Raw genomic sequence first — 25,311 nt, 5'->3', positions numbered from 1 at the left:
TAAGAACTGGCATTTCTTGTAATTTGATGTCAAGACCTCAGCCATGCAGCTAAAGTTATTTTTAAGTATGTCTGTTATTACCAGACATAGACAATTACTATATTTAAAGTTCCATATTGCAGCTGGCATGCTTTTTAAAGACATGCCAATGCAGCAGTTTATATAAACTCTCCACACCCTGGGTAAACTCACTGTACTGTTCAATTTAAAAAGTTTCTATTCAATGGGTTGGTGGTAGGAGAAGTGAGAAAGAGAGAGAAGAAGAAAAAGACCATTCAAGTTTCAAACATAAATCAAAACTGGATTGCCTAACTTACTACAACATACTACATCAATACACTCCTAGCACCTGATTTCCATCGATCTGCAATACTGACAGTTAAAATGTTTTATATAGCCAAACCAAAAAGTATGTAGAATGCAATATTCTGAACTAAAGCTTAACAGAAAGTTGGTGAAAACATTTATTATGACAACAAATGTCATTATATAGCGAACTAAAGAGACACTGTCATGAACATGCACATTTATTTCTGTTTTTGCATCCTTGAAGGATGTTTTGTGAATGCTTTTTCTTTCTTTCTTTTTTGCAACTGCACGGCCCTGATTTGTTTCTCTCCTGCAAACAGCAGCAATTGTTCCCAGACAAAAGAGCCCTTTTGTGTCTCTTACCTTTTTATAATTCCCCTCCACATCCAATGTGGATACTTCAGTGATGATGTCATCCATTCCATCACTATCCAAATGCATTCCTTTAACCCTTAAAAAACCCCTAGGAAAACAAACTGGTCACTTTCTCTTCTGCCTGCAACTTATTCTGCGCTTCAAGTCTCCTTTCCCGAAGCCCATTCATTAAAATTGCAGTTTCAGGTGGCAGCTTAAAGCCGGACCAGTAGTTTCAGTCTTCTTTTTCGTGCAATGAGAAGGTCCATTCCCGGCTGTTAAAAGTCTCTTGTCCTCAGACACTGGGACCTGTCAGGAGCCTGATCTTCTCGCCAGCTGCTATCACCTACCTCTGAAGCATGCAGCTACAATCCACTCCAAAGTACGCTGCTTTTTCTTCTTCTCCAAATAAAGTAAAGGCTGGCTTTGAGCTGAAGCCAGCTGATTACACTTCTTCGCCAGTTACACAAGGAAAGCAACAATCTTCCTCTAGTCACTGGTAGTGCAGGTTAAAAATAGATGGAAAGGCCTGCCTAGCAGAGTACACCAGAGCAAAACACACACACCCCTGCTACGTAAAAGCAGAATGATATAAAAAGCCAAGGCCGCATGGCCCGCAGCTATAAGCAGCAGGCCAAAGGGCCCAGAAGCACACAGTCGTCCCATCTATTAAAAGGAGCCCCTCTATCCCAGGTTGTCCAGACCTGGAGCAACTCCAGCCTCCAATGGAGTCTAACACACTGCAAAAAGGGGGGGGGATAGCAGAGGAGCAGGGGACAAGGACAACCTGCATTCAGCCTTTCTCAACCTGTGGGTCCCCAGATGTTGTTGAACTACAACTCCCATCACCCCTAGCTAGCAAGGCCAGAGCTCAGGAATGATGGGAGTCGTAGTCCAACAACATCTGGGGACCCACAGGTTGAGAACAGCTGTTTGACTTCTTTTCTTTTTCCTCTTTCTTTCAAATTGATAAGTAGGTTTCCTCAATCTAGCTAATTAACGAAAGCAAAGAAAAAAACACTAAGTAGATAGTTACAGAGCATGTCCAGTATCACTTCAATTTACAGACATTTCTTTGGATGCGCATTACTTACACATGTGTCCCCTGAATCCTCTCTCGGGCAATTTTTCTGCTTCAGGGACTCGCTAAAAAAAAACCAGGAGTACTGAAAATAACTGGGCTGTAGCCGACAGTATTACTTAGCTGACTGTAGGGCTTTTCCACAGTGAAATGGGGAGGGAAGTGGTTCTTAGAAATTCGCTCTCCTCCCTGCAAGCTCCCTCCTCACTGGGAGGACCCCCCCCTCCGGAGCAGATTTAAGAGGGCTGATGTGGTGGCAAGTGGTGGGATCCCTGAAAATTCCTTCCTTCCCTGCTCTCCTGACAGAACCTTTACCATCAGCTGACTGATGCCACTGGATACAGCTCAACATTTTTACTATATACAGTGGTACCTCCGGTTGCGAACTTAATTTGTTCTGGAGGTCCGTTCTTAACCCAAAACTGTTCTTAACATGAGGTGTGGTTTCGCCAATGGGGCCTCTTGCCACCGCCGTGCGACTTCTGCTTGCATCCTGGGGCAAAGTTTGCAACCAGGAGCATCTACTTCCGGGTTAGCGGAGCTCGTTACCCAAACAGTAAAGGTAAAGGTAAAGGTACTCCTGACTGTTAGGTCCAGTCGCAGACGACTCTGGGGTTGTGGCGCTCATCTCACTCTATAGGCGTTTGTCCGCAGACAGCTTCGGGGTCATGTGGCCAGCATGGCAAACCAGAGCAGCGCACAGAAACGCCGTTTACCTTCCCGCCAGAGTGGTACCTATTTATCTACTTGCACTTTGATGTGCTTTCGAACTGCTAGATGGGCAGGAGCAGGGACCGAACAACGGGAGCTCACCCCGTTGTGGGGATTCGAACCGCTGACCTTCTGATCGGCAAGCCCTAGGCTCTGCGGTTTAGACCACAGCGCCACCCGCGTCCTGGGGTTCCACTATAGTAGTTTACAGTAAAGGCGTTTCTGAAGTTCAAGCTGCAGCCTGGAAGGTTGGCTGCCAACTGCAACATTATGAGATCAGCTCGGGGATGCAAAATGCACGTGCTTAGAACACTTCGCCTCTCAGATTGAGACAAAGCCCCACTGACAGGTGCACATCTCAGGAACGCTCGGAGCTTAGTGACACCGCATGAGCGCACGCTTTGGAGATGAAACCCCACACATTCCCCGCTGCCTCTCACGCTGTGCATCTGGAGTCCACGCTGCTTTTCCATAAAAGCCAACCAGCTACTTTGGGGTCATGTCATTCATTAATCTTGTAATAGCAGATAACTGACACCATTCTGCCTTGTCTCTCTTGATTTTGTGAAGTCTCTTGTTCTTTATGAAACTTCAGAACAGTAGGATGATTATAGCACATGTTTCATGTTAATGGAAGCAGGAAACCACCCCGCCCACCCAAAGTAATTCAGTGAAGGAGTTATCATCAGGAGAATTTCCGGGAAGCACAAGGGATGGGGGCAGGGGGAGGACCTAAGCCATCTTGAGATTAATTCAAGCGTTAGTTGGTTAGGCCTTATGGCTTATTACAGAGCCCCTGTGGACTTTTCATGTTGTGGTTTCATGACTCATCTTTTAGGGTCCAAAACAGTGAGCTAGCTACGCATTTAGATCACAATACACCCAATTCAGCACTAGTAGCTGAATTTTGTTCTTGGGCCCAATTTAAGGTGCTGGTATTTGTCTACAAAGAAGTGTTTCTTGATGGAGGGGCATATGATGGTCTTGGGGATGTGGTTCAAAGAAATATGTGCAACATAAATAGAACATTAGAACCCGCAAAATTTTATTACATTTGAAAATTCCAATATAATAATTAGGGGACCCATGCTTGAAAGGACTGTGTGTGGGATTTTTATGTTAGCTAAAAGGGGCGTGGGTTAAAAGAGATTGAGAAATACCATTTTCAAAGCCCTAAATGAGGAAGGACCATAGCTTAGCGGCAGAGCATCTACTTTGTAAGGCCCTGGGTTCAATCCCTGGCATGTCCAGACAGGGTTTGGAGAGGTTACTGCCAGTCTATGAGTGGTGTTCCACAAAGTTTTGCCCAGGGCAGACCCATTGAAATTAATGAACATGATGAAGACAGGTGTATTAATCTAAGGCTTGCCTTAGGGTTGCATGTTCTCCCTCAGGAACAAGCTGCTACAGAAAATTTCCTTTCCTTTTTTTTTTATTGACTGCAGTTTAAACAAAGTTTAGGTTTCAGGTAATGATGTTAATCTTAACTGTGGTTGGTTAAGATTTGTTAAGTTTTACGACCCATTATAAGACGTTGTCTGTTTCAAACTACGGTATAGTTAAAATGAAACACAGCTGATTGTGGTCAGATGAAACTACAAGTTGAAGCTAATAAAAAACGTAGCGGTTTTGAATCTCAGAAATGCCCTCTGCACACAAAAATGTGTATTCCACACACCACCACCACCAGTTCTCTTACTCTTCAGAAAAGTCCTAAATGCAGGTGTTTTTTCCCCTGGTCTGCAATCAGGAGCTTTTGTGGTTGTTTGAAAATAACTGTTTAAACATTGCTTTTGCTGTTATTTCAAATCTTGGAAATTTCATTTTGTACTGTATTGGTTTGATGTAATCCACCTTGGGAGGATAAATGCCCTAAAAAGTAGGTTAGAAAGCCATTATGGGGGGAAAACCCACACCCAAACTCAGCTTTGTGGCTGCAGGGATGGGAAGTACATGAACCCAAGGCTTGCCATTGTCTCACCATGTTGCTGGCATTTAATCAGTCAAACCTGCATATCCAACAAAGGAAAAGCTTCTAAAATAATACAGAATACGTGTGTAACCAATGAAGGAAAATGCTTCTATCTCTGGACTTTCTGACTCTTAAGGTCCTACTACAGCAGCGTCCAACACGTGGATAGAAGCCATGCGTGCTGGCTCCTTGAGAGAAAGGGCTGGTTTGGGTGAGAGAGAGATGGTGCTAGACATTCCAGGAGCCAGCCCAGAGGAGAGGACTGCCTTGCCGCCTCCCCTCCATGCTGGATGTAAACCGACCACTGAGGCTTTACTCCCAAGTAAACACGCACGAGGGAGTGGGGGACCCTTCCTAGCGGCTGCCAACTCACCCACACGGGGAGAGGTGTGTGTGTGTGTGTGTGTGTGTGTGTGTGTGTGCAGTCCTGCACACTGGCTCCTCAGAGAGAGAAAGGGCTGGTTTACGTTTACTCAAAAGGAAGGGGTGGGTTGGATCCAGGGGAAAGGGCTTCTACAGGTTTCATCCAGTTCTTAAGGTGGTGCTTGAAGGCTGTCAACTCTGCAGTTCAGTTTACCCAATTTCTGTTTCAAACTATGGGGGAAACTGCTGTGGTTGACAAGTGCCCCTCACTCATTTGAAAAACAGCAAAGAGTCTTGGGATACTTTAAAGACATAACACATTTGTTGTGGCATGAGCTTTAATGAAGAACAATCCGTGCATCATGTTCTGATCTCGTTTTTTGACAGAATTACAAGCCTGGTAGATGAAGGGAACGCAGTGGATGTAGCCTACCTTGATTTCAGCAAGGCATTTGACAAGGTGCCCCATGATATTCTTGTAAAGAAGCTGGTAAAATGCGGTCTTGACTATGCTACCACTCAGTGGATTTGTAACTGGCTGACTGACCAAACCCAAAGGGTGCTCATCAATGGTTCCTCTTCATTCTGGAGAAGAGTGACTAGTGGGGTGCCACAGGGTTCTGTCTTGGGCCCGGTCTTATTCAACATCTTTATCAACGACTTGGATGATGGACTCAAGGGCATCCTGATCAAATTTGCAGATGACACCAAACTGGGAGGGGTGGCTAACACCCCAGAGGACAGGATCACACTTCAAAACGACCTTGACAGATTAGAGAACTGGGCCAAAACAAACAAGATGAATTTTAACAGGGAGAAATGTAAAGTATTGCACTTGGGCAAAAGAAATGAGAGGCACAAATACAAGATGGGTGACACCTGGCTTGAGAGCAGTACATGTGAAAAGGATCTAGGAGTCTTGGTTGACCACAAACTTGACATGAGCCAACAGTGTGACGCGGCAGCTAAAAAAGCCAATGCAATTCTGGGCTGCATCAATAGGAGTATAGCATCTAGATCAAGGGAAGTAATAGTGCCACTGTATTCTGCTCTGGTCAGACCTCACCTGGAGTACTGTGTCCAGTTCTGGGCACCACAGTTCAAGAAGGACACTGACAAACTGGAACGTGTCCAGAGGAGGGCAACCAAAATGGTCAAAGGCCTGGAAATGATGCCTTATGAGGAACGGCTAAGGGAGCTGGGCATGTTTAGCCTGGAGAAGAGGAGGTTAAGGGGTGATATGATAGCCATGTTCAAATATATAAAAGGATGTCACATAGAGGAGGGACAAAGGTTGTTTTCTGCTGCTCCAGAGAAGCGGACATGGAGCAATGGATCCAAACTACAAGAAAGAAGATTCCACCTAAACATTAGGAAGAACTTCCTGACAGTAAGAGCTGTTCGACAGTGGAATTTGCTGCCAAGGAGTGTGGTGGAGTCTCCTTTTTTGGAGGTCTTTAAGCAGAGGCTTGACAACCATATGTCAGGAGTGCTCTGATGGTGTTTCCTGCTTGGCAGGGGGTTAAACTCGATGGCCCTTGTGGTCTCTTCCAACTCTATGATTCTATGATTCTATGATTATGTAGGACCCTGTCCTCAATGTTATTTTCTTATGCTATTACAAGTATGCAAGGTATGTATTTTTAAAAATATATTGATTTATGATGAACTTTTCAGGTTTTATGGAAGCGATTATCATTTGTTAGTATTTTTATCATAAGCTCAGCCAAATATAATGTGTTTAAGCTGAAGAATGACAATGGGAGAGTGTGGTTGGTCACTGCCAGTTTTTGATTTTGGATGGTAGATCTCAGGCTACTTGTGGTTGGACTTGCCTGTACTACAACAACAGAAATTTAAGGTATTACAACCTGCAGTTGTGGATGGCTACATTGCTTTATCAATAGTATTTTCAGCAACAAGGTGAATCATCTTTTTTGTCTGGACTCCATAATGACATCAGAACTTCCCAAGGCCTTTTCGCAAATGTAGGCTATTACATTTCACTTTCCTCCCACAAAAGCACTTAGGATGATGAGACTACTCGTATCTACGTGTAAGTGCTTTGGAATTGGATAAGTGCCTAAATTTCTAAGGGAGGAAGCATTAAGGAAGACAATTTGGGTGACCCACCCCAATGAAACAAGAACTGGTGTGAAATGTATACTATAAGATTATGAGATTATAGAACTGCCTTTAAAATCCTCCCTCTAAATCTCCCATAAAATACCCATAAAAGATTTGACCCTACAACACATTTACTAGCAACTCTAAAAAGGCAAGGCTATTTAAAAGATCTCTCTAATACGCACTATTCAAAAGTTTAACAGAAGGCATGCATTAATATATTGGGCCAGCTAAATTCAATTATTTTCCTAGTAGGCTTCTATGTAATTACTTTTCTGCACGTAGGAATTATGTTAATATGCTTTACTTTTTTATGGCTCCCATCCTCACAGCTGACTCAGCGTGTCATTTCCTAGTGTTGCTAAAATTAATTCTTCCTCCCCCCCATTCTATCTCCCCTCCCCATAACATTGACTTATACCTATAAGCCAATTATCAGTTGAACAAAAGAAAAACCCATTCATTTACAGGGGTGCAGATTTACAAGGCAGGTTTGTTAGTTTTACAGCTGTGAACTTTAAATTGCAACAAAATGTTCACACGTCATTCACAGCTTTTCAAAATACTCACATGCTCCCTTTTCCTGAACGCCACAATGGCACTGTTAGTGGGATGCAAGCTTTTTTTCCATTTCTCCGTGGGAGTGAAAAATGAGTCAGAATTAAATATGCCTGCATTACAAGCAAATTCATCTTTTATGTATGTGCTGCTGACAACTTAGTAAGGACATTAAAACCATCTTGCACAACCACAGAAAAATACTGTACAGTACTGCTCACTAATGCTACATGTTGCCTGACTACAGTAAGTATAGGAGAAGTAGCAAGACCCTTACAAAGTAAATGTAAAATAGTACAGATTATATTTGGGAATCAAAGGATCCTCCTATACATATTCCTCATAACCCATGAGATCAGAGGGAGAATGAAGAAATTCAGATGCATGTGAAAAATGAACATAGTAGTAGTAATAATAATATATTGCTTGTACCCCACCCATCTGACTGGGTCGCCCCAGCCACTCTGGGTGGCTTCCAACAAAATATAAAGGAACACACCCAAACATGAGACATTAAAAGCTTCCTGAAATAGGACCGCCTTCAGATGTCTGTGAAAAATCATATGATTGTTTATCTCTTTGACATCTGATGGAAAGGCATTCCACTACCAAGAAGGCCCTCTGCCTGGTTCCCTGCAACTTCACTTCTCACAATGAGGGGACTACCAGAAGGCCCTCAGAGCTGGCCGACGCGGGTGGAGATGCTCCTTCAGGTATATAGGACTGAAGCAGTAAAGGTCAACAACACTCTGAATTGTGCTCAGAAAAGTAAAGGTAAAGGAAAAGGGACCCCTGACCATTAGGTCCAGTCGTGGCCGACTCGGGTTGCAGCGCTCATCTCGCTTTATTGGCTGAGGGAGCCGGCGTACAGCTTCCAGGTCATGTGGCCAGCATGACTAAGCCGCTTCTGGCGAACCAGAGCAGCGCATGGAAATGCCGTTTACCTTCCCGCCGGAGCGGTACCTATTTATCTACTTGCACTTTGACCATAGCTGTCAACTGTCCCTTATTTGGCGGGAAAGTCCCTTATCCCAGTGCCATGTCCCGCTGCTGTCCCTTATTGATGATGTCCCTTAAATTTCCCGGGTTTCAAAGGAAGCAGCTCCTCTCCCTCCCTCCCTGCCGGCCAGGGAGGATGGAGGCTCCAACTGTGTTGCTTGGCTGCGTTGCTCGCCCAATAAGGAGTCTAAGAATGACTGGGGGGTGGAGCTTGCATGCCTTGTGCCGATCAAATTGGCCGTGTTGCCTGGGGACTCGCCTTTGCTCAGCGCTTCCCAGCGGGAGAGGTGACGGTGGTTTTCCTTGCTGCATCCCCTTTGCCGGGTTGCTGCGCTGTGGGAACCACCGCTTGAGGCTTTGTTTGGCTGCTGGCTGGGCTTTCTGCCTTTGGCTTGGAGAGGCTCAGAAGTTGAACATACCTGTGCCCGAAAAATCCCTTATTTTGGCTGCTGATCCCTTATTTTTTGAGGCTGCTGGTCCCTTATTTTCAAATCTGGAAGTTGACAGCTATGGCTTTGACATGCTTGCGAACTGCTAGGTTGGCAGGAGCAGGGACCGAGCAATGGGAGCTCACTCCGTCGCGGGGATTCGAACCGCTGACCTTCTGATCGATAAGTCCTAGGCTCTGTGGTTTAACCCACAGCGCCACCTGCATCCCTCACCTGCTCAGAAAAGTACTGGTAGCCAATGTAGGTCTTTCAGGACTGGTGGGCAGGCACACATATCACCTGGTTGTAGTCTTTCCCCACTGTTGATGAAGCACAGTTGGTAGAGCATGAGACTCTTAATCTCAGGTTCATGGGTTTGAGCCCCACGTTGGGTGAAAGGTTCCTGCATTACAGAGGACTAGACTATACATGATTCTGATGGTCCCTTCCAATGGTGACATGTATTGTATTTCTTTTTAAAATACAGCAACTATTCCCCTGTCTGCATGTATATGTATAAATTCACATATGCTGCTTTCAAGTCACTGTCATCCTTTTCCTTCTTCTTCTTTTTTTGGGGGTGTGTGTGTGTATCCTGGAAATAGCACGTGTAATTTTAGCCTGTGAAAACAGCTTGTTGGTGAGAATTTTCTGGGTCTTTTCTCTAAAAAACGTGTTGAACATATTTCCTTTAACACATGGGTTGCACTCTCCCAGACGGTTACCCCCCGCCCCAAGCACCTGTCTTGGAAAAGAACCGAAACACTTTTTCAAGCCTAAATGCTAGCTGGGAAAGGGTGGGGAAGAGTGTGCATGCATGTACATGGTTATAGCGTGTGCACAGTGTTCATAACCTTCTCTTCAATTTGAAGATGTGTCCAAAAGCTTGGAGATGCCTGCTTCGACCAATGTTTAGATCAGACTGCCTGGTCACACCAGGTGTCTAAAATCTTATGATGGCAACAATGAATTAGACAAATATTTTTCCAGCATAGATTATGAATGGAAATCTATAAACCAGGCATAGGCAAACTTGGCCCTCCAGATGTTTTGGGACTACATTTCCCATCATCCCTGACCACTGGTCCTGTTAGCTAGGGATGCTGGGAGTTGTAGTCCCAAAACATCTGGAGGATCGAGTTTGCCTATGCCTGCTATAAACCTACTGAATGTTTAAAAAAAGGCATTTGCCTAAGCCAAAATCATGGCTTCCTGACAGTAGCTTTGGACATTTTAAAAGAAAGAGTAGGAAAGGAAGCACAAAATAGTTGCAAAGACTGGGGAGGGCGGGGGGCGAACCCATACACCAAACTTTAAAAACTTGCATAGGAGAGGTAGAATGCAGGAGCCCTGGACACAGGAACAACTTTTCCCCACCCAAATGACATCCTGGAAATTCAGTTCACTTGTCCAAAGCTATCTGAGTAATCAAAATAGCCTGAAACCTCCTGCTGCTACTGTAACTACTGGACAGCCAGATCAACAAAAGATTTGGCTAACACAGCCCCAAACCCTGGACCTGCTATGGAGCTTGATCTGCCTCTGGCTGAGCAAACATTTTTTTGGAGAAGGGGATGTTTTCCTAGAGGAATCAAAACAATATACTATATATATATATATATATATATATATATATATATATATATATATTCCTTCTGTGTTTTGATGTGCTTTGTGTATATTATTGCCAGATCTATAGGTAAACATAGTTGTGGAACTCCTAGAGGCTTCTAGGGAAACTTCCAATTTATCCCAGATATTATTTTGTTTTTGGAAAAACAATATGTTAAGCTCTAAAATCAGCATCGATATGAAACTTATATGTAACACCGTCAGCTTCCCCTCCAAAGCAAAGGGAACATTTCAGGTTGTTTCTGGAACTGACAAGGCAACCCATTTGCGAAGCTCCCACAGTCCGAAGCCAGTTATTTGTGAGCAAGTCATTCTGACTCTCACGACTGCAGAATCATGCTTCAGACAAATGATGCATCTGTGCTGGTAACCACCATCTAAGCAGTTCAGAGTTAGAAGTGGGAGATAATAATTATTAAGAGTTCATTTAGCGTGGATTAATGTATAGAAAATGCACCCAGTAATTTTAAGCAGAGAACCAGGGACCCAGTAGGATATTCTACATTAATAAATGTGTGGAGGTTATGAAAATTCTGTATTAATAATGATCTAATTTTGTGTGTCACCATTGATCTGGGAAGAGATTCAAACTGATGACCTAAATAAGACTTTCCTCCCCCAGAACAGTTCTGCAACAGTAGATATATAAACCTTTTAGTGTTTCCTTTAGCCATTAATGGCTTCTAATACATTGTATTCAGAAATGAACATAACATAAACCTATGGTCTTTGGCAAGGGTAGATACAGTGTTCATTTAAAATGTTCACATTCATGGGAAGTTGCCCTGAGTCAAATTAAAGTGGAAGAATCCTGGTCATTAGGATGAGTGAGATTTGTGTGGGAAGGCAGAACCTACAGATTTCAGGGAAGGGTGACAGCATCTGTGTTCAGAGCACTCATAGGTCCAACCCCAAAGGGACTCCTATTGGTGGAAATATGGGCCACTCAGAACCTGGCTTCCAGGCTTTGCAGAATTGCCCTCAAGACCAGGGCTCTCAAAAAGCTTTGGATGAATTGCTTCACCAAAGTCTCCTGACTAAACTCCTATGCTAGGCAACCTGTTGCCCTCTAGCTGTGCTGGCTGGGGCTGATGGGAGTTGTAGTCCAAACCTGGCAGAGGGCAGCAGGCTGGTGAATACCTATGGCATCCGGAGTTCATGCTCATGCAATTAGCATTGTGTTAGGGGGATAACTGGACTGTGTCTACTGGGTCTTCAGGGGAGGTCTTCAGAGGGCAGTCTTCTCTACAAATGTAGATTCTTGACATGATTTAGCAGCCTGATCATGAAGAGCCTTTGCATGTAAAGATAGTTCCCCTCTTCCCCAAAACATGAGGACAGCAGGGGATACAATTTGAGAAGTGACAAAAAAGAAAGAAAGAAAGAAAGATTCTACAAGAAAGAAGATTTCTACAAGAAAGAAGATTCCACCTAAACATTAGGAAGAACTTCCTGACTGTAAGAGCTGTTTGACAGTGGAATTTGCTGCCAAGGAGTGTGGTGGAGTCTCCTTCTTTGGAGGTCTTTAAGCAGAGGCTTGACAACCATATGTCAGGAGTGCTCTGATGGTGTTTCCTGCTTGGCAGGGGGTTGGACTCGATGGCCCTTGTGGTCTCTTCCAACTCTATGATTCTATGATTTCTATGAAAAAAGCACATCTTCCCCTTATTATGGGATGGTAATTGTGCAATTATGATGAATGCCTGAATAGAGCTCTGTTCAATATCACATATATACTGATGGGTTCTGAATTGGTTGTGACTACCCAAGAAATAGTAAAACCTTTTATTTTATTTTTAGGGGGAAATCAAAGCCTCCTGACTTGAACAATTGGACTTCTTGTTCTTCTCCCTTGTCCACATGCCCTCCAAATCCTCTGGCCCTCTCAACTCCCTGGTGCTTGTTTTCAGTGTGCGCTTGGAGGGGGGCCCCTGGAGGGGTTGCATGCATGGAAGTCAGTAGCGTGGGCATATTTGCAGCATCAAATACAGCCCCAACAGTACCTGAATTCAACAACAACAACATTATTATTATTTGTACCCCGTCCATCAGACCTGCCACAAGCCACAGCACCCCTGAAATCAAAACACATGCTTAAAAAACAAGAGGCCCAGACTGCATGAATCATTTAAAAGGCCCAGTTTGCTTGCTGCTGAAAAGACCACACAGATGGTGCCAGATGAACATCCCTGAAAGGGATGCTCCTAAAAATTAAGGAAGGTATGGATAAAGAGGAGAAACAATTAGGAGTCACCCACTGAAACTGATCGGTAGTAAACTGAGGACAGACGAAAGAAAGTGCTTCTTCACACTGCACATAATTAAGTTATAGAATTCACCACCATATGATGAGATGGTGGCAGGTGGCTTGGATGGTTATAAAAAGGATTAAACAAATTCACAGATGACCAGCCTGTCAATTAAAATGGAATCTCTCGGCTGACAACCTCTGGGACACACCAGGCGAAGGCTGGTGCCTTCAAGTCCTGCTTCTGGGCTCCCCAGAGGCATCTGGCGGGTCACTGCTGGAAACACGAAGCTGGACTTTGATTCTTTGATCTGATCTGGCTCTTCTTTTTTCCTCCCCCAGAGGAGTAAGCAAATCGTCCCTAGGCACAATCAGGAGACACATGATGCAGCCACTATGCTGAAACTAAGCAGGTCTCCTGGGTTGGATTGCTGCCTGGATGGAAAAGCATCTGGGGACACTATGGACCTTTGTTCTCAGTTCCATCAAGACAGAAAAGCAGGATATAAATCTAACAAAGGAGTGTGTTCAGGAAATCACCAGGCTGTGAATGCTACCTCCGGTGACCCCATTATCCAGGGCAAAGAACCAGTCTTGCTCCCAGTGTATCCCAAATGCAGCCCATAGATCCACTGATAACTGAGCTAGTCTTTACCTTCCAACCTCTTCCTCAGGTTCCGTTCTGTAAGCTGTCCAAGCTAAGATGCTAGTGGGGCTTTAAAAAATGTAACTACATGGTTTATCATTGATAGTGCACAAAATTCACATTTGTAGCCAGAATTTGTGTTTATTTTTTAATACATTGATGTCCTACATTTCCTCCAATGAACTGTGGGTGGTATACGTGGTTCTCTTTTGCCTCGTGGTTGCATGGGGATATGAACCCTGGGCTCTCCTAGGCCCTAGTCCAACGCTTTAACTACTACACCACACTGGTCTCACATTCAGTGGCAACAAAACCATGCCTATTCACTCACCTTACACATACAAAACTGTCTCTATTTTTTAAAAGCTGCTTCTACACCTAAGAAGGATCCTCTATGCCCATTAAACACATTCTGTTTGCCCTGATCTGCCAACACTTTTGCTTGGAGACCATTAGTTCCAGTATCCTCTCCCAACTGCTCATAATTTTGTGAATATTTCATATCACCTTTCAATCTCAGGGTCAGTCACTCATTACGGGTTGTTTCTTAAAGCTTGCACACCTGGGTTTCACCCCCTCAAAGAATTGTGGGCACTGCAGTTTACCCCTCACAGAGTTACAATTCCAGCAACCCTTAAACTACAGTGCCCATAATTCTTTGAGGGGGTGAACTGTGCTTCCAATGTACATGAAAGTTATAGAGCCAGATTCGAGTAAGCTGTGGCGCTAGTGGAAGTCAGTGCAATAAGTCTTGATAGCTCAAGAGGACTTCCCCTTGTTTCCTCCTCAATTCTGCTCAGGAGGGCTGGAAGGTCCCCCAGAATAGCACATGGGGGGGGGGAAGGAGAGGTTGTTCCATTAGTGCAAACATTTCTGCTTCCCAGATGGAACTATCTCCTTGGCACAATGGTGAGTATCACCCATGATGTGTACGCAGCCTATGACATCAGAATAGGCCCAATGAAATCGACAGATTTAAGTTAGTCATGATTGTCTAAAGCTCACCAATTTCAATGCATCTGCTCAAAGTATGTCTTAGTCAGACACTAGTCATAGCAAGGCACATAAAAGATCAAGCATGTTAGTAACAGTACCATACAGGTATGCACAGAGAGCCATGATTGGCTGCAGTTCCTTGACAAGTATATACTCAGCAGCAAGCACAACATTAGGTGGCAAATGATATTATGTGGGAAGGCCCTTATTAATCTTTTCTTCTAAATTAAAGGAGAAAGGGGCTCCAATATTTAAACAGCATATCTCTGAAAAGTAGTGTGTGTTACACTTTAACAGGATACAGATATTCTCTGCTAAGGGCAATGGAAAAAAAGCTCTGATCTGGCTTACAGTATGATGCAAAACAAGGCATTTATTATTTAACCACAGATGGCACTTGTGACAGCGGCAGCAGCAGCTCCTGACATTTTCCCATCCCCCGCTGAGAGAAGCTGCCCTTATGGCCAGGCCTGCTGAAATCTAATCATTTATAGCTTCCAGTGTGATGCTAAAACCCTGGATTCCACATCACAGATGGATTAAAAATGCAACCTCCAGGTTAATGGGTTTGTTGCTTTTGGGTTTTTTTCGCTTTTGGTGAACTGTGTCACCCTAACAAGGTATTTTACACAAGACACCTTCCCTGCCCCACTTTTCTTTTAAAGGCAACAATTTTGTTTTGCAAAGATTTCCCAGGTTCATATGCAGAACTCAGCAAGTGCCACCACAGCGGAGATGGGTTATGATCAAACACATACATAAAATGCACAGATGTGTCAAAGAGCAGACCATCCCAATATCAGAAGCCGTTCTTGATGGTGTTCAGTGTACCCTTCTCTTAATCACGGTTGCCAAAGAAGCGACTTCCATTTCAAAGGGAACAATGGGCAACCTTTGACCCCTACCAGATTACAAAATGTGGCTGTGGGGCATTCTTTGTGACGCAGCAACTGGGCTATTTATTAAAATGCCAGGAGGTGTCAAGCCAAAGTGGTGCTATTGACTAAGCAGAACATGGGCTAAAATGTGCAGAAATCCAAAAATGGGAGAAAATGCAAGTGGAAAGATTTTTTTTTGGGGGGGAGCAGTTATCCTAAAACTATTTAAACAGAATTTAAAAAAGCTACAGCTCCGCATTACTTGGTTCCTATTTTTGCACTTCTACCTTCATTATGTGTAGGAACACAGAGACTAAACATGCTGTTCCCTACAGAGACTTTCCCTCTCCATCTTGGTTCATCCCTTTCCCTACAACACTTGCACTTTTCTGTAAACAACTTGCAAATTCAGTATATTCGGCTCCTCTACACCTTTATTTTATTCCTGATTACGTGCTGTGCAAAAAATAAAATAGGCTGAATCCAGACTAAGTTAGTCACGCTCTAGCCCCACTGTAATCAATGGGAATTAAGTTCTCCATCACCCTGTTGATTTCAATGGGACAAAAGCGTGACTAATTTAGTCTGGATCAAGTTCAATAAATTTTAGAAGGTGGGAGTTGAAATATATGTGCTAAAGATTGGAGTTGAGCCTATGAAAAGGACTTCGTTCCAAACATAGACTGGGTTAGGACTGACACCAGTGCAACTTTCTGTGTTTCGTTTGGCATTAAATATTCTTTTAACTGTAGATTTAAAATGGTATATCCCCACTAATGCACCACCAACCACAGCAATCAAGCCAGAATCTAAATGAATCACTTCTACTGGGATAGGAAGCCAGTCATGTAAAGGTGGCGTGCGAAGATATAAGATGGGTGAAATCTATTTCTCAAAGCAGCTCGAAATCTACACAACTAATATTTTGCTTCTCGGCGTGTCCATGCATACAATAAATGTAAAGCATTTGAAAAACAAATCCCTCCAAAAAGAAGCACCTTTCAGGAAACAAGGAAGCAATATTTCGAGAGGTAGCATGCTAAATGATGTGCTGGCTACAAAACATAGTATCTGGATTCTTTGAGACTACAAACAACAAACATAGACTGAGCTACATGCATCAGACATGTAAATTCTTACACCTCATCACAGTCAAAACATGCCCACACCAATTGTGCTCACAAGTATAATTTAACATTCAGACTACATTCAGATTACTACACGTATTTTAATGACAATTATTCAGTTGACCATCTTTCCCTAACATCCTCCCCACAGTATCGTCATCCACTAAATGGCACAAACCAAAACCTATACTGTTGTTTTGTTTTGTTTTTAAATCTGTATAATGCAGATAAAAAGCTGTTTTTGAAGTGGAGCCTTATCATTTGATATACGGAGCTGCTTTCCTTCCCTGTAAAAAGAGGGACACACAGAGACTTGGCAATAGCTGCTTAACAACCTGCTATCTTAAAAGCAAAGTAAGGATTATTTGTCGGCTTCCTCATTGTGCCTGTTAATAGTAGCCCTGAAAAGAGAACGCCAACAAAACAGCAGCCCAGAAATCCTTCCATTTAGAAAGGTGACCCAATTTTACATAAGCTGAAAGGAAGCAACCTGCTGCATCGAAATAAAAAACAAGTAAAAAAAGGCAGGCCTCTAACCTCCTCTCTTCTAAAAGGGATGATGCCGATTATGGCAGAAGAGCTTTTAATTCTTACCTGATACGAACAGTTTTCCTGGTGTACCATCTCAGTGCATCATACAGAAACCAGACACCGAGAGCCAAGAATGTTTACAGAAGCTGCACAGTTAATTTTTACAGCATCTGAAGGAGAAAAGAACGCCCTTGTAAACCGAGAGGCTTCCCGCAGATTAAAATGGATGCTGTTTCTGCCGTTTCAACCTGCGCAATGGCACTGGCTTTGCTAGCGAGGAGCGCAGCAGAGCTGTTCTCCTCAGGGAACGAGCAATGAGGTTTAATAACATGTAGCCAAGACTGCTCTGGGGGAATTGCGGGGGGTGGGGTGGGGGTGGGGGGGAGGCGAGCTCACTCATCACCAGCACAATCAGCCAATTATATTATAGACACAAAGAAAAAAAGACGAGTGTGATGCTGGTGTGACCTTCTGGTGCTTTATGGAGGCGGTTAACTGATGTGGAAACATTCTAGTCCTCATTAAAGAGAAAAGGGAATGCAGAAAGATAGATCAATAGATTGCCTTGAACCGCCAGCCCTGTTCTCCGTGCAGTCATTTTTTCTGACAAAGCACATAAGACAATATTTGACTCTGTACTAGGAGCTTAAAGAGAAAGTAACCTTTTTAAAAATAAAGCATCAAAATACATAACCCTATCTTTAAAAAGAAATACACAGATAAAAGAACACATTCAGACAAATATTATGATAATGAACAACCTTTCCAGATGCAAAACAAAACCTCCTGGTATTTCTCTCTGCAGAAAGATCATGTATTTTTACTAAGAAATATCCAAGACATTAAATCACTCAGTAAGACATAGTAGTATGTGCTGGGGTGGGGGCGGGGTTATTACTAATATCTGAAAAACATGATTGAATTTTTGACAACCTCTTTTCATGTCTGACCTGCAGCAATTATAGGGTGCAATGCTATTAATTCAGTTACGCATGCAGTTTCAAATTCATCCTTAAATTTCATATCCTTGTTGGTGTCATTTTGTTAGCTTCTTTAACGCAAAATTAATGTTGGCTCCTAAAAAAAGGAGCTATCTCCTATCCCAATTATATTTTGTTTGCTCAGAAAAGACCAGCTGCACATGTGTGTTCAAAAAGAGAAAAAGAAAAAAACAGAAGTACCTTGACCCAGAGATCAGAATGGACCCAGATGTCTCTGCAGCACACACAGTCCACCAAATAAACTTCAACACAATGGGTCAACAGAGAAGTAGGAACCAGGCATTACCAAGCTCACAGGACCAGTTTGGAAGTAAATTTAAACCATGTGTAAACACTATGCGCATGTGCTTCTGTGGGCTTCACGCTCATATAGTCCTCCGCTCCTGCTTTTCTGGCATAACCACAGGGAAAGTAGAAGCTTTCAGCGGTTCTCAATCTGTGGGTCCCCAGATGTTGTTGGACTACAACTGCCATCATCCCTGAGCTCTGGCCTTGCTAACTAGGGGTGATGGGAATTGTAGTTCAACATCATCTGGGGACCCACAGGTTGAGAAAGGCTTTAGCTTCTGCTCCCAAACTAACCAGTGTTTCTTGTTACATCCAAACTCAGAGAACTCTGGTTAACTTGAACTCCAGTTTGTTCAAACAATCAAACCAGAGTTGAACTGCGTTCAGGCATAAACAAAGCAGTTAGTTTAAAAGCAAGTGTTAAAGCTTCCAATCCCATACCCCACCCCTCTGGTTGTGCCAAAGGAGGTGAGAGTGCATGGGCATGAGGTTTGTTGTTGCTCATGCATACAATGCTAAACCAGGGATGACTAACCTGTGGACCTTCAGATGTTGCTGGAATCTAGGCCTGGGCCATGTATTGATACTAGTTTGAGGGCCAGGGCTCAATGGTGTCTTCACCTGGTGGTATATCTCAGGTGAAACTGCCGCCACCGCTCCTGACTCAGGAGTGGCAGTGGTTCCACCTGCAATATACTGCTTGGGTGAAGACGCCATTGTGCTCTGGCCCTCAAACCGAGGGAAGAACGAGCTGGTAGATGATGGAGCTTGTCCCTCCCTCAGCATGCTGGGTGCTGGTGGCGCTGGGACTCCTTCCACCGCTACGCCTGGAGGAATGAGTTGGATTGGGCCTGGGCCTTCAAGGCACCAGGGTGAAACTGCCAGCCCAATACAGCTTGTTTCTCCCACTGCATATTCATTCCGAGGTATGACTGTACTTACCTATCCCTCCGGATACATAAACGTCGGGTTGTGAACACGGCAAACCCGGAAGTGTATACTTCCAGGTTTCGCCATGCGCCCATGCACAGAAGAACTCTATTGCACCACGTGTGTGCACAGAAGCGGTGCCTCTGGATACGGACTTTTCAGGTTGCGGATGAATTCCTGGAACGAATTAAGTTTGTATCCAGAGGGTCTACTGTAGTGCCCAGCAGTGCTGGACTCCATCCCTGACTGCTGGTCGTGCTTGCTGGGGCGGATGCAAACTGCTGCCCAACAACATCCAGTGTGCTGCAGGTTAGCCACCAGTGTGCTAAACCATAGTTTAGTGTTACATCCTAAATGGGCCTCTCTGCTGTTGCTGCATGTAGCCTCTTGGACACCTTTCCTCATTTCCCTCAAGCAAGGCAATGGCTATTTGGCAAGGGCAAAGGGGAGACAGATTACTCATCAGTAATGAAGCATGGGTGCTTTGCTGTAACCATTCTTTGCATTCTGGTCAATGCACCTAAGCATGCTAAACCGAGAGCAGCAGTCCACCCCAAATTCTGCTAGAACTGAGTTCAACTGAAATCTGTGGGACTGGTACACATAAGAACATAAGGAGAGCTTGCAGGATCCTCTCTTTGCAGGATGACCCTGGAAAGCCCACAAGTGGTAAACTGAGGTTCTGCCTGTAAAGCAATCTGCAGGATTAAATATTTGCTTCCCAGGTGTTTCTGCTCCTCTCCCTTAAAGCCAAAGACCTCACAAACGGTTCCTCTCTTAAGTGCCCATTAAGCAGAAGCTGTGCTGTGCAGTTAGAAGAGAAGAGGTCATGCCAGTGGAATCCATGCCTTGGTCTCTGAAAGTAGCCTGAAATTATATATTAAATACAGAACTGTGCAAGGAAGTGAGACAACTGTTTCCCAGGAAAGGAAATTGCCTGGAGTACACATAGCAGGTGAAGTATCTTGTTTGGTTTGGAGGAACAGGAAGCAAAAACAGCAAGTTTTCCATATTTATTTTGTTGACAAACTCTGTTTCTTTCAACTGTGCATGAGAAGGCTTGTTTTATTTACAAGAGAAAGATCTAATTTGTTCTTTAACTATACTTAATTTCTGCTATATCACTGTTAAACTGCCTTCACCAACCTGGTGCCCTCCATATACAGTGGCACCTTGGTTCTCAAACACCTTGGTACTCAAACAACTTGGAACCCAAACACTGCAAACCCAGATGTTTGAGAGCTTTCTTTGGAAGCTGAACGTGCTCCGTTCTGAGTGTTACACTTCTGTTTTGAGTGCCACAGTTCCGTTTTGAGTGTTACGCTGAGGTCTGTCTGTCTTTGCTATTTATTTTGTGTTTTTGCGGCTTTTTAGTTTTGTTTTTAGGGACGCAGGTGGCACTGTGGTCTAGGGCTTGCTGATCAGAAGGGCGGTGGTTCGAATCCCTGCAAGGGGTGAGCCCCCATTGTTCACTCCCTGCTCCTGCCAACCTATCAGTTCAAAAGCATGTCAAAGTGCAAGTAGATAAATGGGTACTGCTCCAGTGGGAAGGTAAAAGGCATTTCCGTGCTCTGCTCTGGTTCGCCAGAAGTGGCTTAGTCATGCTGCCCACATGACCCAGAAGCTGTCTGTGGACAAATGCCGGCTCCCTCAGCCTATAGAGCGAGATGAGCGCCGCAACCCCAGAGTCGTCCACGACTGGACCTAGCGGTCAGGGGTACTTTTCCCTTTACCTAGTTTTGTTTTGTTTTTGTGACTGTGTGGAACCCAGTACATTGTTTACTGCTTTCATTTTATGGATCAATGGTCTTGTTAGATGGTAAAATTCATGTTTAATTGCTGTTTTAGGGGTTGTTTTTAAAAGTCTGGAACAGATTAATCCATTTTGCATTACTTTCTATGGGAAAGCGCGCCTTGGTTTTGGAACGCTTTGGTTTTGGAATGCATTTCTGGAATGGATTAAGTTTGAGAACTAAGGTACCACTGTATTTTGGACTAAAACTCCCATCCGCCCACGCAAAGGCTGAGGTAAAAATCTATTAAAAACAAGGCAGAAGATCACAGTGTGAGAATAACTTCTCCAGTGCTTTTTCTTCAGGCTCATATTACGTAATGCTTTCATGCCAAATATAGGTACTTTTTGTTTTTTGTTTTTTTTTAAATCATGATAGAATTTCTCACTTCTTACATCGCTGGCTCATCAACAACTGAAGTGACAGTGACTCAGAGCTGTTTCACACCTAACAAATTTCTGACAAGTGTTACTTTTATCTTTTCAGGATACAGCAATGGTGTGGCAAGGTGCAAAGTAGGAAAGACAGCCATTCACATAACAGCTAATTTCTTTTCTGGCGATCCCTGCAGGATGGGGGTTTTCTTCTTATTTCATGCTACAGAAGAATGTGGCAAGCCAGTTTAAATGGGTTGCACTCAGGACCCAATCCAGCAGTGAACTGTAGAAACATCCATTTGCATTCAGATCTTAAAGGGAGACCATGGCTGAGTCTCAAAGTGTATGAAGCAAAGGCTTCTGATACAAATGAACAGTCTCCATCTGGGGTCCAGTCTACCAGTACACCTAGAAATCTAAGGAACTGGCTTGGGCAACACAAGATACTGATTTTACAGAAGAAAACAACATTGTGCTCAGAAATGGCGAATCCTCGTGTTCTTTGCTGACCGCGAAACCCTGCCAGCTAGTGGCTAATGAAAACAAAACAAGTTTCTTGTACTTTTCTCCGCTTCAAGATGGTAGTTTTGAAGTGTGAAGCCACAGTACCATTGTACTGGAACAGAGACCAGCCGGACGGTCACTGGCTCAGTCCCCATTTATGACAAAATTATCTCTCTGCTGATTGGTCAGCAGCCTTCTTGAAAATTTAGTGCATCCCTTGAGGAACCTGCCTCTGTTTTTTTTTTTTTTATAATATTTTTATTAAACAATTTTTATATTAATACAAACAAAACATACATAAACAAACAACAAACAATAACAGAACAAAAAACAGGTACCATTTCATATCCTAATTTCTTAAACCTTTCTTCCTCGACTTCCTCTTACCTCCCGTTTCTGTATTCCAAATTCTTATAATTATTCAGCGAATCTTCCCTTATTTTACTATAAATTTATGTTAATCATCCTTATTCTCTTTGTCTTAACCATTACTAATAGTAACCATTTATTTTAGTCCAACATCATTCTAACTGTCATTAATTTTGTAGTGTTTCTTTAAATAGTCCTTGAACTTTTTCCATTCTTCTTCCGCCGCTTCTCTTCCCTGGTTTCGGATTCTGCTCGTCATTTCTGCCAAGCCCATGTAGTCCATCACCTTCATCTGCCATTCTTCCAGTGTGGGTAAATCCTGTGTCTTCCAGTACTTTGCAATGAGTATTCTGGCTGCTGTTGTAGCATACATAAAAAAAGTTGTATCTATCTTTAACACCCCCTGGCCGACAATACCCAAGAGAAAGGCCTCTGGTTTCTTGGGGAAAGTATATTTAAATACCTTTTTCAGTTCATTATAAATCATTTCCCAGAATGCCTTAATCTTCGGGCACGTCCACCAGAGGTGAAAGAATGTACCTTCCTTTTCTTTACATTTCCAACATTTATTATCAGGCAAATGGTAGATCTTTGCAAGCTTGACTGGGGTTATGTACCACCTATAAATCATTTTCATTATATTTTCTCTTAAGGCGTTACACGCCGTAAACTTCAACCTGGTGGTCCACAACTTTTCCCAATCAGCAAACATGATGTTATGACCAATGTCCTGAGCCCATTTAATCATACTTGATTTTACCATTTCATCTTGTGTATTCCATTTCAGCAGCAGATCATACATTTTTGATAAATTCTTAGTACTGGATTCTAACAGTTCAGTCTCTAGTTTTGAGGAACCTGCCTCTGAGCTCCTCCATTCACCTCAGTGTCTCTGTTATTGCAAGAGGGAGAAGGAAAGGTAGAGCAGGCCACTTCAATACACTCATGGTCCAGGTAAGGAAAAAGTAAGTTCCACCTCCCCTCCCCCTTGGGGAAGGATGAAGCCAATGGGGAAATTAATTGGGGACAACCTGGATGCGACACATATCAAGAGTCAGGCAATGCATTAAATGGGTAGGCTTGGGCATCTCTGAGAATTTTTCAGTGGGGGGTGCTCCAAAACACTAAGATGGGGAGTGGGCTAGTCATGAGAATAAGTCATAGGCAGGGCCAGATGACTGTGGGAAACCCTGAAACACAAGAGCATGCCCCCCCGGTGGTTTCCAGCAACTGGTATTCATAAGCTGACCTCTAACCTTGGACACAGACCACAGTCAACCTGGCTAGTAGCAAGGGATAACCCTATTCTCCAAAGTCAAGTAGGACATACAATGGTGCCTCAGGTTACATACGCTTCAGGTTACAGACTCCGCTAACCCAGAAATAGTACCTCGGGTTAAGAACTTTGCTTCAGGATGAGAACAGAAATCATGTTCTGGCAGCACGGCGGCAGCAGGAGGCCCCATTAGCTAAAGTGGTACTTCAGGTTAAGAACAGTTTAGGTTAAGAACGGACCTCCAGAACGAATTAAGTACTTAACCTGAGGTACCACTGTATGGTCATCCTAATCACTAGTTTCAGAGCATCCACTTGGATTACTGTCTGTTGTATGGCATTGACCTTCATTTTTAGGAAGTCTTGTGCTAGACTTCTTCATTGTCTTATTTGGCCTTTGGTTGGCTTCAGTTATGAGGATTTATTTGTTGCTTCCAGTTTATTGCCTTTGTTTTAATTGCTGCTCCCTTTTACTAGCATTTAATTCATGCGTTATATTGCCATGTTTAACTCTTGCTTTTAGTAAATGTTCCTAGCTGTTTGTAGGGACGCGGGTGGCGTTGTGGTCTAAACCACAGAGCCTAGGGCTTGCCGATCAGAAGGTCAGAGGTTCGAATCCCCGCGACAGGGTGAGCTTCTGTTGTTCGGTCCCAGCTCCTGCCCACCTAGCAGTTCGAAAGCATGTCAAATGCAAGTAGATAAATAGGTACCACTCCGGTGGGAAGGTAAACGGCATTTCCGTGCGCTGCTCTGGTTCTTCAGAAGTGGCTTAGTCAGGCTGGCCATATGACCCAGAAGCTGTCTGCGGACAAACACCAGCTCCCTTGGCCTACAGAGCGAGATGAGCACGCAACCCCAGAGTCGTCCGCGACTGGACCTAACGGTCAGGGGTACCTTTACCTTTATCTTTCCTGGCTGTTTTCTTTTCTTTTTCCCAGTTACCATGTCCTTTTATGGTAAGGTGGGATATAAACGCTTTAAAGGAAAAGAAGATTGCAAACTCAAGCCAACCTTCCTTAAAAACCTCCACTAATATATTCTTATCTCTTCCTCCCTGAGCCAGGATGTGCTGAGAGCAAAAACAAACACTCTCTCATTGCTTAAATTCACACATGCTTTGAATTCACCAAGCCTGCCGGAATGTTTCACAGCCCTGCAGGCTCTGTTACACCCTATCCTGGTATTTCAGGTATTTCTATGGCTTGGAAACTCTTAATCCTCTAAGCAGCTGAGAGGGAAAAGAAGGGATATGGCTTTAGTGAATGCAGCTAACATGCAGCAATTATTAAACGCCTGTAGGAATAACTCCACACAAGGGAGGCCTCTAGAGAAATTAGTTCCCTTTAAAATATTATCTAGGTAGCAGTGGCATAACACATGCAGCATATCGGAACTTAACCTTCCATTACTGTGGAATGAAATCCAGTGGAGACTCGCTTAGAAACTGAAGGCCTGTGACCTATGCATCAGGATCACTTTCCCATTGTAACTAATTAGGAATACCTGAGTGAAAAGATATGTCTACCAAGGCACAAATCAGGAAATTAATAACGGGTTCATCCGTTTGAGCACAAAAGTTACTGATAAATGCAGCTACAGTAATGCAATTTCAGATGTCTTCTACCTTTGTTTAGTATCAGAAACATTCATTTAATTTTTGTTGGCATAAGTAGCCAGGAGAGGTAGCAGATTATATAGAGACCAGCACACCCTCCAACATTTCGCTAATGAAAATAGGAATGCCCTATTCAATAATAATAATAATAATAATAATAATAATAATAATAATAATAATAATAATTTCTTTATACCAT

At 43.5% G+C, this 25,311-nt stretch overlaps 1 protein-coding gene across 9 annotated transcripts in view; it reads right to left on the bottom strand.

Annotated features, from left to right (window-relative positions):
* The window catches only part of SCHIP1 (schwannomin interacting protein 1), a 394,604-nt gene that overhangs the window by 30,037 nt on the left and 339,256 nt on the right, over positions 1–25,311 (bottom strand). Inside the window, exon 1 of one of the 9 annotated variants that reach the window (XM_053390398.1) lies at positions 17,024–17,299. The exons of 6 other annotated variants lie outside the window; for them this stretch is intronic. In XM_053390398.1, the coding sequence (XP_053246373.1) occupies positions 17,024–17,053 (30 nt within the window). In that variant the 5' untranslated portion in view covers positions 17,054–17,299. Of the gene's footprint in view, positions 1–672; positions 993–17,023; positions 17,300–25,311 lie in introns of those variants that run through there. 2 more of the 9 variants (XM_053390396.1, XM_053390399.1) reach the window with 2 other exon arrangements.

The sequence above is a fragment of the Podarcis raffonei genome, chromosome 5, assembly GCF_027172205.1.
Source record: "Podarcis raffonei isolate rPodRaf1 chromosome 5, rPodRaf1.pri, whole genome shotgun sequence".
Classification (NCBI taxonomy): domain Eukaryota; kingdom Metazoa; phylum Chordata; class Lepidosauria; order Squamata; family Lacertidae; genus Podarcis; species Podarcis raffonei.
The sequence above is the reverse complement of the archived record's forward strand: the minus strand, read 5'-3'. Positions and strand labels throughout refer to the sequence as shown.